Source organism: Aotus nancymaae, unplaced genomic scaffold (genome assembly GCF_030222135.1).
Source record: "Aotus nancymaae isolate 86718 unplaced genomic scaffold, 86718_ANA_hifiasm-v0.15.2.pri h1tg000036l, whole genome shotgun sequence".
NCBI lineage: Eukaryota > Metazoa > Chordata > Mammalia > Primates > Aotidae > Aotus > Aotus nancymaae.
In genome coordinates, this window is record NW_026988450.1 from 39,833,331 (window position 1) to 39,846,701 (window position 13,371).

Consider the following 13,371-nt stretch of genomic DNA (forward strand, 5'->3'; position numbering starts at 1 on the left):
ATTCTTGGTGGCATTCTTTATTTTCTTCACTATGGATAAGCTGACGAGCTCTCTGTCTTCCACTGGTTGCCATTTGACAGTGCTCATGAGAATGGAGGTGGGATATAAAAATAACCTTTATTCCATAGCCAAAGTGGCTCATCAGGTTCAGAGATTGCTTTATTAATATATATAATATAGTCACTTCTGTTACATTCACTTTTTTGTTCATTATCTACACAAGATTTGATTAGAATGTGGGAAAGGTCATATATACAATTTGCCTTATTACTGACATCAAGAATACAGTCAGGAAGGGCAGTTTAGACCTGGAACTCTTGTCTTTGCTCCTTGGTTTTAAAGACTCCTACAATCCCAGTTAAGTATCTCAAAGTATGTCTCCCCCTCAAGGAAGACCTAAGAACTCGGGTCTTCCTCGGGTATAGAAAATGTGTCAAAAAAAAATCTGATCATCCTGCATAATTTTTAAAGCAACCTATTAAGAGAGTGACTACAAATAATAAGAACATTTATAGGGTAGAAAACTTTGGACATATATATTAAATTAGATTTTATTTTAAATACAAGTTAGTAGACGACCCATAAAAATAATTTCTTCTTCATGGACATCTAAAAGGATTGATAGGCATAAGTACTGTGTACTACTAAGTATATTTATTACTTCTTATTTTGGCCCTAGTTTTAAGAGCAATAAAATTTTGTTTTTATAGATTATAACCAGAGTCAGTTTGTTTAAAATGATATATAGATGAAAATATAAGAAAATATTTCTGCTAGCTCTCATAAGGAATTGTCTTAGACTAAAAATTCCTAGAGCAGTAATGATACATTCACACTATGTTGTGGTTACATCCACTAATGCCTGTGGCAGGTATGGGTTTATGCAAACTTTCTTACTGAATGTAATGCTTCAGAATTCTTCTCAACTCTGCATTTCAGTATTTTAATTCAAGAACTAATTCATCTGTGTTGACACAGGATTGACAAGGATGGATTTGAGTTGTTTTTCTTTATATATATATATACACACACACACACACATATATATATTATTGCATTTTAGGTTTTGGGGTACATGTGAAGAACATGCAGGATTGTTGCATAGGTACATACATGGCAATGTGATTTGCTGCCTTCCTCCCCATCACCTATATCTGACATTTCTCCCCATGTTAGCCCTCACCAACTCCCAAGCCCTCACTGTCCCTCCCCTAGTTCCCCCCAACAGACCTCAGTGTGTGATGCTCCCCTCCCTGTGCTAATGTGTTCTCATTGTTCAGCGCCCGCCTATGAATGAGAACATGTGGTGTTTGGTTTTCTGTTCTTGTGTCAGTTTGCTGAGAATTATGGTTTCCAGGTTCATCCACGTCCCTACAAAGGACACAAACTCATCGTTTTTTAAGGCTGCATAGTGTTCCATGGTGTATATGTGCCACATTTTCCCTGTCCAGTCTATCATCGATGGGCATTTGGGTTGGTTGAGTTGTTTTTCAATTCAGGGGCTAAGTAGACAGGTTTGAAAGGAATTACAAAGTGGGTAAGATTGTCCATCCCAGGAAAAAGGAAAACATTCCATTCAAATTGAATAATGGCAGGAAGTAAGATATATATGGTATTATTCCTTTATGTTTTTAATGTATTAAGGCATATTAAAAACAACTCAAAGCTGCTGAAAGATTCAAACATTATAAAAATTATCTTAGCAACTAATGAATTTATGGAAGCTAACAACTAACATTTATCAGCACCTCTCCTGTGTGCCAAGCATTGTCCTTGGTACTCTACTTATCTCAATTCTTCCCTCGAAGACCTTGAAAAGTTGGCATTGAGTTTTGGCTTTGTTGGGATTGAATTTCAGCTTTGCTTGCCAATGTGCTCGTTGGTTGTCTGGTTCCATATTACTACACTTCAAATATTTATTTTTTGTTATGTTCCTTTTGACATGAATAAAAAATAAAGTTCCATAAGGATTGGTTTATCTACTCTAGTATATGTATTTTACTGCTAGTAATATACTGAATATGGTGCAAAATATCATCTCAATCTGTGTGCAATGTAAACTTTGAAACTTCTAGAGTAAATTTCAATTGTGTTACTAATTAATGGGGAGAATGAGAACTCTGGATTCCCTATATGCTATTTCTTGAAGTGAAAGAAATGCTTTGTGGGAGAGTCTAAAAAGTTTCTTAAAATTTTGAATTTTCAAGAAACTAAAATGGCTTATAAACTTGTTCTGCATCTTTCAATAAATGAGAAACTTATAATTATTCACTGTCCCTTTTCCTACAATAGTATTTTGACCCCACTGTCTGAGTTATACTTGGCCATTCAATTTGACCTCCTGAGACAAATAAGCTTGAGCACTGCAAATTTCTGAATATTATTATGTACTCTTTGGGAACAAGGCATTAACAGTAACCCATATTTAAATTAGGTTTTCAGTTGTGGAATGTCAATTATCAAGAGAAAACAAGCGCAAAAGAAAAATATATTCCCTGGCTTTAAGATCCTGGGAAAGCATGAATGCACTAAATTCTTACTGGAAATTCAGTTGATCCAGAAAACTAGACATCAGTTAAGTGTTGTGGAAGTCAATACACAACAGTGTTGAGTGAGGCCCTTAAAAGATGAGTTTTTTATAGGTCCAGGGGCATGTAAAACAGTGACCCAGAAAAGCCTCATTGGCACATAGAAACAAAAATAACATCATTAGCAATAATTGTGTAACACTTGGACCCTAATAGTTCTACTTCTAAGGAAACAATCAGAAATCTGGATAAAGATTTATTCCCAGAGATGCTTACCCTAGTGTTATCTGTAATAATAAAAAAAATTGGGAGTAACCAGTTTCTACTCCTTGGGTAAGTGAACTATGGTACATTTTTGTGAAGAAATATTGTACAGTCATTAAAAACTATTTTCTCTAAGAGTTTTTGATGATATGACAAAAGCTTATGATATAAATCTCAGTGAAATAAAAAATTGCATGTATAGTAATGCCTCAACTACATAAAGAAAGATGTTTCACATTAAAAAGCTAGAACAAATTATACCAAAATTTAAATCAACAGTGTGATTATGGAACATATTTTCTTTGTCTTTTAAAATGCTTTTCTATACGTTCTCAGATTGTCTACTTTATAACAGTAATTTGATTATTTAATCGGAAAAATGAAGAAAAATATTGAGAAAAATAAATAGCATCTGGATTCTTCTCAAAGTATGTTGTGCATTTTGCTCTATTGATCTTTGACACAGAATACAAAGCCATAAAGCTTGAAAGTAAAAGCAAAATTATAAAGTCAACTTTAAAAGTTGAGTTTTAATGTCCAATTAATATACATGAGAGTAGTTTGGTTATTTTTTAACTTTGTACATTTACTCATATTTATATGGATGCAATAATTGTCTTAAAAAACATTCCTTGTAAGGAAGAGGGAACCCTAAAATAATTATAAGCCCTCCATCTTAGAATAATTCCCCACTTTGCACATAAAAAGCTGAATGACTGTATCTTAGAACTACTGTAAAAATGATTTTCACATTACTTGCCTCCTTTTAATTAGGAATGACCTTTTGATACTATTTCAACTTGAAGAAATTTAATGAGGCGAACATTACAAGATAGAGGCTAGTTTTGAAATTTCCCCCTACATGTCAAACACTATTTGACAGTGTTCATTAAATTTGCTTGTTTGTTGTTTGTTTTTTGGGTCTTATCCCTTTGGAACAATACAGGCTCTATGGAGTATTTTAGCCATTTTTCTTCTGAGTAACACAATAGTTTTGAGTAGTCCATTTTTCCCTGCAATTATTATCCTTTCAGGTAGGAACTCGCTATCCAGGGACAGAGACTAATGAAGTTTTTAGACAGACTTCAATATCTTTTAATAGAAGTACTATATGGAAAATTTACATGATTGCTGAAGACATAATATATTTGATTTCAGTAATTAGTCTGATATGAGCTTCCATATGTTTTTGGACAACACGAAAAAATTCCATTTGATTGTTCTCAAACAATGCCTACTAAGGAATAAATTTTGATATGAAGTACAGGGACTAGAAAATATATCCGGTTTTTCTTTTTCATGAATGATTTTAATAAAGGCTTATATATAGCATTCTTAATCAGTTTTTTAGTAATGCCATGGATTAAATTGTATTCCTCCAAAATTAACATGTTGAAGGCTTAGCCCCCAGTGTGGTGGAATCTAGAGACAGGGCCTGTGGGAGGCAGTTAGACTTAGATAAGGTCATGAGAATAAGGTTATTATGGTGGCAGTCATACCCGTATAAGAGGAAGCACCAGAGAGCTTTCTTCCTCTTTCTCTCTGCCATGTGAGAATGCACAGAAACAGTGGCCATTTGCAAGCCAGTAAGAGGGCCCTCACCAGGGAGCTGAATCAGGTGACACTTTGATCTGGAACTTCTCAGCCTCCAAAACCATGAGTGATAAATTATTGTTTAAGCTACCCAGTCTATAGTATTTTGTTATAACCACCTCAGCTGACTAGTACAGATAACAGTGTTGAGAGGAATAGCTAATAGGTTAAGTGAAAAGCATAATTATCAGTATTGATAATAACAGAATCAGATTTAAAAAATTTTGATACAGTGAATTAATTGGCTAGATTCAAAATATCAGACAAAGTTTAGTAGAAAATGTTATGCTTAAATATTTATGAAAATCTACATAAAAAAGTATAGAGAATTTATCACTTAAACAGCGGTGGATATGGAAAAAGTTAAAATTTAATTATGTGGCACTGTTTATGCTTTTAAAGTCAGAACACAGCTAAAAATTGTGTTAAATTTTGGTATCACATTCTAAAATGAAAATTGGCAAGCTGTAGCAGGTCATGGGGAAGGTGATAATGTTGGACAGTTTAAAAGCCATATTATACAATGGATAGCTTCCATCTCTAGCTGATTTTGAGTAATTGGGACTAGATTTAACCTTCTGCTTGAAACAAATAAAAATAACCTGATACAATATATAAAACAATGGTGTCAAGATTTTGGACATCAGACAGTGGAGGACAGTAATCTTGGAAAGATGGAAAATAAACAAAATAAGCATTAAGACTGTTCATCTTCTTTTAGAAAAGTTTGCAGCCATGGTGCAGAAGAGTAGGGGTGGAGGAGAACTCAGGAGGAGGCTGGCAGTCTTCATAGGTTGAAGAGAAGGAGCTGAGTCTGGAGACTCCAAAGCAGCTAGATTTCACATGGCAGAGTACCAGAGAGAGGAGAGACACACCGACAGAGAGCCTCAGAAATCTGCACATGCAGAATGTTCAACTAAGTAATAATGTGTACATGAATGGGAGGAATCCGTGGACACTGGGGAATGATTAAATGTGTAATCTTTGGAACTCACATAGTTTCCATGTTTTTATCACAGTTCATGTTTAAAAAATCTCACAATCCACATGCAAAGAGGTAGCAAGATGGTAGATTTAAACCCAACCACATAAATAGTTAAATTAAGTGTAAATGGTATAAATAAGGCACAGATTGTCACAATGGACTAAAAAAGCAAGACCCAACTATACACCACTTAAACCTGCTTTAAATATAAAGACATAAATACAAGTAAAAAGATGAAAAATGTATCATATTATGAATAACTGAAGGAACTTAGTACGTGTAGTTGCAAAATGAGAATACAAAAGAGAGGCAGAATGATAGTCTTCGAATATGCGCATATTTCCTTTAGCACAGAGGTTAATGTTTTTAGAAATAGGATTGCTAAAGCAAGTTACAGACACACAATTATGTAGTCCTTAGGGAGATGAATTTCCTGCATGTCTATTGGGTAAATCTCTTTTTAAGCATCTTCAAATCTTCATAAGCCATGATGTGGCCATAGTTTATTTTACTTATTGTTTATCAGTTGTTAGTCAGAAATGAGAAAAGGCTTTTATGAATCCTCAATTAATTAATTATTTTTTACTGCTTTCTCTTTTGCTTTACCTTTTCTTCCCTGCCTTTCTCCTCTTTTTTTCTTCTTTTCCTTTTTTCTTCTTTCTCTTCTTCCTTTCCCTTTTTCAGTGTCCTCTTCTTAGAAATGCTATATATCAACTTCCTGAGGTAGGTATGAGTTTGGGGTCGATAATTTCCAATGTCTGATCCATATTTTTCATTGGAACCGGGATATAAATCAGTACCTTAGGTGTCCCAGTCTCCACAGATACCACATTCAAAGAAGCCTCATGTCAAAATCAAAAGTATTCAAAAGTGTTGTGAAAAGAATTTCACTCTTTACTTATGTCTCTCAGAAACCATTAAACATGATTCAATTTATAACCTGCACAACATTTCTTAAAAGTCTCTTTCTTCACTTAAGCCTGGCCAAATTCCCTCACACTTCATAATTGCCCAAGAGACCCTCACATGCCAACCCTCTAAAAATTCTCTCTGAAGCTCCAACCCATGAGGGCTTCTATCTGCCCTTTGTCTCCTCTGTTTCTTCTGCACTTCCCATCTGGTTTTTCTTCCCTCCATACTCCAGATTTTATAATATTAGAAAAAAGAAATGTGTTGAAAAAAGAACTTTCCTTAGATTGTAAGAGATCTGGGAGAAGTTGAGCAAAGATAAAATTTCATCTTATTTTTCTCCTAGAACATCTTTTCTCATTTTCTCTCCACCTGGTTACCTGATTCTTTAACAGCACAACCTGGAAACCAGGATGAGATAGACTAAATGATTTTTGGGTACTTTTGGGAGTAGGAACATTTGTATGTTAGTACTTACTGAGTGAATCCAATGTCTTCAGCTCCTTCTACTAGATTCTAAAAAAGAAGCAAAGAAAATTGTGTGAATAATCCTTACTCAAAAGGAATGTACAATCTCATGAGTCAGACTGGATAAAAATCACATGAAATAGATTTAAAGGAAGAAAACCAATAAATATTGAAAATGACTGCAGCTCTATACCCACAAATAAACTGAGAGTTACCTGAATGTTTATTATATAGCATGAAAAAAACTGGAGAAACCAGGGAAAGTTTCACGGAAGAGATAAACATTGAATAAATGTGCAGAAGATGTAAAAGACCATGTAACTGAGGAAATTAGTGTAGTAATAGACTAGTGTGCCTGTAATCCCAGCTACTGGGGAAGCTGAAGCAGAAGAATCACTTGAACCCAGGAGGTGGAGGTTGCAGTGAGCCGACATTGTGCCACTGCACTCCAGTCCAGCCTGGGCGATAAGAGCGAGACTACACCTCAAAAAAAAAAAAAAAAAAAAAGGAAAGAGTAAAAATAATGGGCAGGAGATCATGAGCATACTTACCTGCTGCAAGAGAGTCTTGGCAGGCTGAAATGCCTTTTTTTTCCTCAAAGGGCATGCAACGCTCCATCTTCTGAACACCTGTATGACTTATTAGGTGACTTGACTGTTATTTATCACACTCTGCCTGGAGTTAGTTATTGATTTTCTTCATAAAATAGTAACTCCTAGAATATAGAGATGCTATCTACTGCTTTCCCTTCCCTCTTCTGTAGCACTTCATACAGAGTCTATCAAATTAACATTGTTCAATAAAAACTTGCTGAATTACGATTAATGAGAAGCTAGTGGGTAGAAGGTGGGTAGGGGAGCAGAGAAGGACTGCATTTCTTCCGCTAATGAGTTTGAGTTTGATATTGGAGATAACTGAAATTCAAACATATCAGTGATGTAATAGAAATGAAGTGGAAGATAGATAACAAGTTCATCTTTTTATTTGGATAGGTATTCTCCCAGATGATTAGGAGGAGCTATTCCATATAGATGGTACATAGTATTGAACTGTAAGCTACTTTTAGTCATTGAAACTTTTGAATGAATACACTTATCCTTCTTGAATTTTACAGGCTGTTCAAGTTACTCTGAGAATCTTATGTGTGTGAATAAATTTTTTCATAATGTTTTTTCTTTCTTTCTGGCATTGTTGATTATAAATAGGAGTGATCTATGATCTGGAGTGAGATTTTTGGCATTTTTTTAAATAATACATGTGCACATGGAATTTGAAAAAAAATCTGGAATTGGAATTCTAGATTTAAGCTTCAAAAAATATTTTTAGGAAAGGTTTATTCTAATGTTAAGAAATTTTTAAATTGAGAGACTTCAGAACTATTTTATTAAACTAATTTCTACCCTTTCCTGATCTTAAAATATTTTAGAACGATTGCCGATACTATATGATTTAGGTACCTCTATACACCTTCAATTCATAAAATCCTGTTCATGTGAATTTTTTGTTACTGGAATTTAACACAAATCTTAAAATGACTGAAATTGCACATATAATAGATGTTGATTGGTTATTTCAGTTAGGCTTTCAATTATTTTTCTCATTTTGTTAACATACATTTGAATTTATGACCTAGATAGGGTTAAAAAAATCTTTAGTGCTTATTTTTATTATAAAGGTAATACATAATCAATGTATGTATAGCTTCTGAATTTATTTGAGTATATACTAAATGGAGTATATTAAACAAAAGTAAAGATTGCTTTTTGTGAAGGAAAAGCAATATAGTGTTTCAAGAGTGAATTTACAATTATTTGGTGAGTCCATCTCTCGTGCCAAGAGGATAGGATTAAAATGCTATAACTTAGTCTCTAAATGGGGCTCTCTCTACAGGCCCCAAACCTTAACTACTGAATAGTTTAGAAATTTAATATAATGTAAACAGTTGTACAAACAAAGCAGTTTCTATTTTGTAAGTACAAACAAAGCCCCCCCACCCCCCAAGTCTCTTCATTCGATTTAAAAAGAAAGGTTTTTTTTTTGCATAGATACAAAGCCAGAGATGTCATCTTTAGAAGATGGAGAGTAACTCTTCACTTTAATTTAAAAACAATAGGAAAAAGTACAGCAGGGGACCTTAGAAGTAGCCAAGGGATCCAAGTACTTTGTTATTATAAAGGCTTCCAGAAATCAGATTTCTATTCTCCAAATGGATGGGCATTAAAAAGGGCTCAACAAACTATATACATGGGATTCTTTTCCTTGGCTCCACAATTTTAGTTAGTATATTGGCTTTTTGGTTTAATTCCAATGGCACAGTTCATAGATTTAAGTCTTTTATTTTTTTCTTTTGGAGGGTAAGTGAAGTGATCATAAAAAAAGTTGTTGACTGTGTTCTATTATAAAATGTAGCACCCCTTCTTAAAAAGAGAACCCCTACCCCCAAAAGTTATGCAAAAAGAAGGCAGCACCATAAAAAAAAGCTAAGGACACTTCAAACAATAGTTTGAACCATATGCCATTCCTCAGTAAGTTTCGGTTACAATAGCATGAATTATAGGACTTAGAGAAACCACTGGAGAAAACTGAATGAACAGTTTCAGAGACAGAGAAAATCTCCCATCACAAATATTTATTCATTGTTATTCTTATTTTCTTAGCCCATGAGAGGAAATTTCAGTTTGTTTATGAGAACTAGTTACTCCTTTCCCAGACTGGGCAGTAGCTATCTTAATGTTTCTGTATGAATGAAAACCTCATCTGCCTGGGAATAAAAACGATAAGGACCTTTAGCAATGCCCTGTTATGTTTCTGAATTTTGTAGAACTGCCAGTCATCTGATAATGTGGAATATATATAGCTCCCAAAGAAATAGGGCTGGATTCTCTGAATACGTTTTGCACAACAGATCCCTCTGGCAGTTTTATGATTTTGCATAGCTTGTAGGGAGAGACTGGACTAGCTGGATGTTTCCTGGTTTCATTAGCATAGCCCAGCCCACTTCCAACACACGCCCAGAACTACCTCATTAACCATTGGGATTGCAGCCAAAAACATAAGACTACAGTGAATATAAGGGGAATTACTGGCGAGAGAGCTGTAGACCAACTTAACACTGAACCCATTACTTTTCCAAGACCAGAAAAAATATTACATGAACAGGAACTACTTCTCCTTCAGATAAGAATTCAAGGTTTTAATCTATAGTTTTTAAATCTAGAATAATTAGCTGTATTATAAAAAGACATACAGCCCAGCTGCATATATTGAAGTGCTTCTGTTAATCTCTCTCTGCCTCTCTCTCTCTCTTTTATTTACTTATTTTCTGGGTAATTTTGACATTGTAAACCACAGACGAATTGGAGCTTGGCCTTGAAAGGAGGTGTTCCGCAATGATTTTTTTTTCTTGTTTAGAGAAGTTTACTTCTTCAAGAGGAAATCTGAAAAATGACAGGAGCAAAGAGGAAAAAGAAAACCATGATTTGGAGCAAGATACATAACCCCCAGTGTGAAGATATTATACAGTGGTGTAGAAGGCGACTACCCATTTTGGATTGGGCACCGAATTACAATCTGAAAGAAAATTTGCTTCCAGACACTGTGTCTGGGATAATGTTGGCAGTTCAACAGGTGACCCAAGGTAATGTATTGCCTTTGATTTTCCTCTGTTATGCAGAGTAGATGTCACTTTGCTTTCTTGGAAGAATATTGTGACCTGAAATAAACAATTTAGATAAAGAAATGGATATTAGCTTTGGGAAGTAAGCATATTGGGTATCTTTGGACAAGAGTTTTCCTAATTGTCTTTTTTTCTCTATATTTTGATAGCTATTAAGCATTGAATGAACTTCTGAATGACATTACGTTTTCTCAGTGTTAAAATCCATACTTTTTTAGAGTGAAAGATCAGTAATTGTGGGAGAATGAGTTTTTATAACATGATCTTGCTAATATAGTTTCCTACTTTCACTGAATCAAGCTATAAAATATTCCTGGCTTGAGCACAATCGTTTTGGAACCTAATTAGCTGCACACAATTACCTGTTGTAGCCTTGAGAGTTGCTATAAACAAGGAACAAAGCTTTCTGTACATAAAGGAGGCTCTTTGCCAAGACCGGTATTTGCAAAGAGAATCCTGTGTGTCCTTAGAGCTTATGTTTTACTGTGTATGCTGATTTACTTCTGAATCACATTACCTACTACATCTATTTTCTTAATAAGAAATTTAAACTGGTAAGAAGTCTGATTTTAACTTTCCCCAAACAGACTAAGTGATATTCTGGATTTAGATAGGTGTTTTTATTGGCAAAAGCTACTGACCTAGCATGCATGTGTGTGTATGTTTGCCTTAAAGATATATCCATTGCAGGTCTTGGCTAATTCAAATAAATTTCTACCTGTAGCAAGGAAAGGAATTAATTTCTGAACCTTAAGAATTTAGAACAGTTTCCTTGGCATAGACACTGTAGGTTTATATTTCCTCTCAGTTTCACTACCTCCTTGGCTTTAACTATTATTCACACTGTTAAATTATAACCACTCTTTCAATTAAATTATTCTGTAGCTGGAACAAACTGGTTTGTGAATTTGTGTTTTTAGTATGATTAGGAACATCTGCACTAGTGGCTTTACTTTAAGATCCATAATACTGTCATACTTTATGGGATTCCATTTCACTGAATAGTCTTATATTACATTTTTAATGACCATTTTGCCAATAGCAAAGCATAGTAATCTTTCAAAAAAATGCAAAGTAAATAACAGGTTTGGGCATTTTTGGCCTTTTTTAAAATTCAGTTTTATATTCAAAATGAAACACCACCAATGTATTTTCAAAACTTAGGTGATGAACTTTTATTTTAACCAGATAGTTTCAGCATGTTATAAATTTATTTTGCTTTAATTTAATGTAAAATGAAAGAGAATTGTGTTTTAAATAATAATTCCATTTTTTAAACCTTTGGAAAGTATCAAGTTAATAAGAAAATTTGAGGATAAGGTAAAGTTATCTATGGTATATGATTAGTGATATTATTTATGCATAAGTTTTAGTAGTTAATTATATGGCTTTTATTTGGGTATAGATTTTGAGGGATTTTGTTTTATGAGTCATGTGTTTCACTGGTTATGAAGGGACACATTGGCCAGCCCCAAGACTGATGAGAAGCACAGAACACACCCAGCCCTTGTGTCTTGAGGAGTTATGAATCTGGCTGCTGGTTCTCTTGGAAGGATACCAGTGAATAGATAAGGCTACACTGTAAAAACTTAAAGGTTTTTGTTTGTGAATGATAAGTCTAATTTTTAAAAAATGTCTATTCATTTAAAAACAATTTTCTCAAACTTTTTCATGCTCATCTACTATGTATAGAGAGTTAAGAAGTGAAATGCCATAAGCTACCATGTGTTTTAAGAGACACTTCCCTAAACCCCTTACATACAAGATCTCCTGCTATCCTAACAGAATCCTGAGAGACAGCAGTCTCCTCTCCATCTTTCACAAGAGAAAATGGAGGCTTTGAAGAGTTAGAAATTTTCCCTGGACCTCATACCTGACAAGTAGTGGAGTCAGGACTTGATTCCAAAGCCAACACCCTTAACATTTTCACTTTATACTCCACACTGCCAAAATAACCAGACTTTTCATAACACCATTGTTATTAGTAATAGAAGACATTTCTTTGGAAAGGTGTGACTATTCTTCCCTTCAAATTACTTTTGCATTCAGGTTTTATCCCTGCAGTTTTTAGATTCAAAGGCAAAGTGACAAGAAAAATAACTAGAGAGGGATACAAAGTAAGGAAGGCATTTAGATATCATTACCGCTTATTTGTATGAATACAATATTGGCAGTTATTATCAACTAATTTTCTAAGGAAAATTAGAAAAGAGAAGGATAATTTTTGTTCTTGCATCATAACACAAACAATAGGATCAAGTACCTTTTTTAACTTGAAGCAGCTTTTCAGTTACTCAGCAGTTGAATTATATAAAATTGTCCAATTTAATATTTTTTTGACCTACAAAGATAGATTGTTTATATGTTTCAATCTAGTAGTTGTTTTTCATTCTTCTTTCTCAAGAACTCCATTTAAATTAAGAAGGATAATGGAAACTCATTTGTGTTTTCTATATGTCAAATATCAAGCAACTGTTTTAAATTTATTTTAATAAAGTAAATCTTTACTTTATTAAAGATTTTCTAATTGTTAAATATAGATGTTTTTCTATTATCAGTAGCATTTTCTGTGTTGACTACAGTCTTTCTAAAATCCTTTATTCTCTTGGTTTTCAGACACCACTCTTGTTTTTCTCCTGCTACCTGTATGTCCTTCCCTTCTTATGATTCTCTGCAGTTTTTTTTTTTTTGCCTCCCACTAAACAATGGTGTCCTGGAGACTCAAACCCTGGCCTTTTCTAAAAGTATAAAAGATCATAATCATCCTCTTCCTGCTAATGAAACTTTCTTCTCGACTTGAGATCTATATGTTTATTTATTAATTTTTTAAAAACCAGCCAGATTATCATTAAAATGTGATGTGTACACACTGCAAGACTACCTTTTCCAGCTTTCTTTGAGGTTAGGTGTTAACCCTGTGATTATATTTTGGCCAAGGGAAAATGAGC

At 34.0% G+C, this 13,371-nt stretch overlaps 1 protein-coding gene across 3 annotated transcripts in view; it reads left to right on the top strand.

Annotated features, from left to right (window-relative positions):
* The window catches only part of SLC26A7 (solute carrier family 26 member 7), a 207,323-nt gene that overhangs the window by 44,111 nt on the left and 149,841 nt on the right, over positions 1-13,371 (top strand). For 2 of the 3 annotated variants that reach the window (XM_012465103.2, XM_012465104.2), the window contains exons 1-2: positions 9,833-9,937; positions 10,159-10,384. In XM_012465103.2, coding sequence (XP_012320526.1) covers positions 10,192-10,384 — 193 coding nt within the window. In that variant the 5' untranslated portion in view covers positions 9,833-9,937; positions 10,159-10,191. Of the gene's footprint in view, positions 1-9,832; positions 9,938-10,158; positions 10,385-13,371 lie in introns of those variants that run through there. The other variant, XM_064384356.1, reaches the window with a different exon arrangement.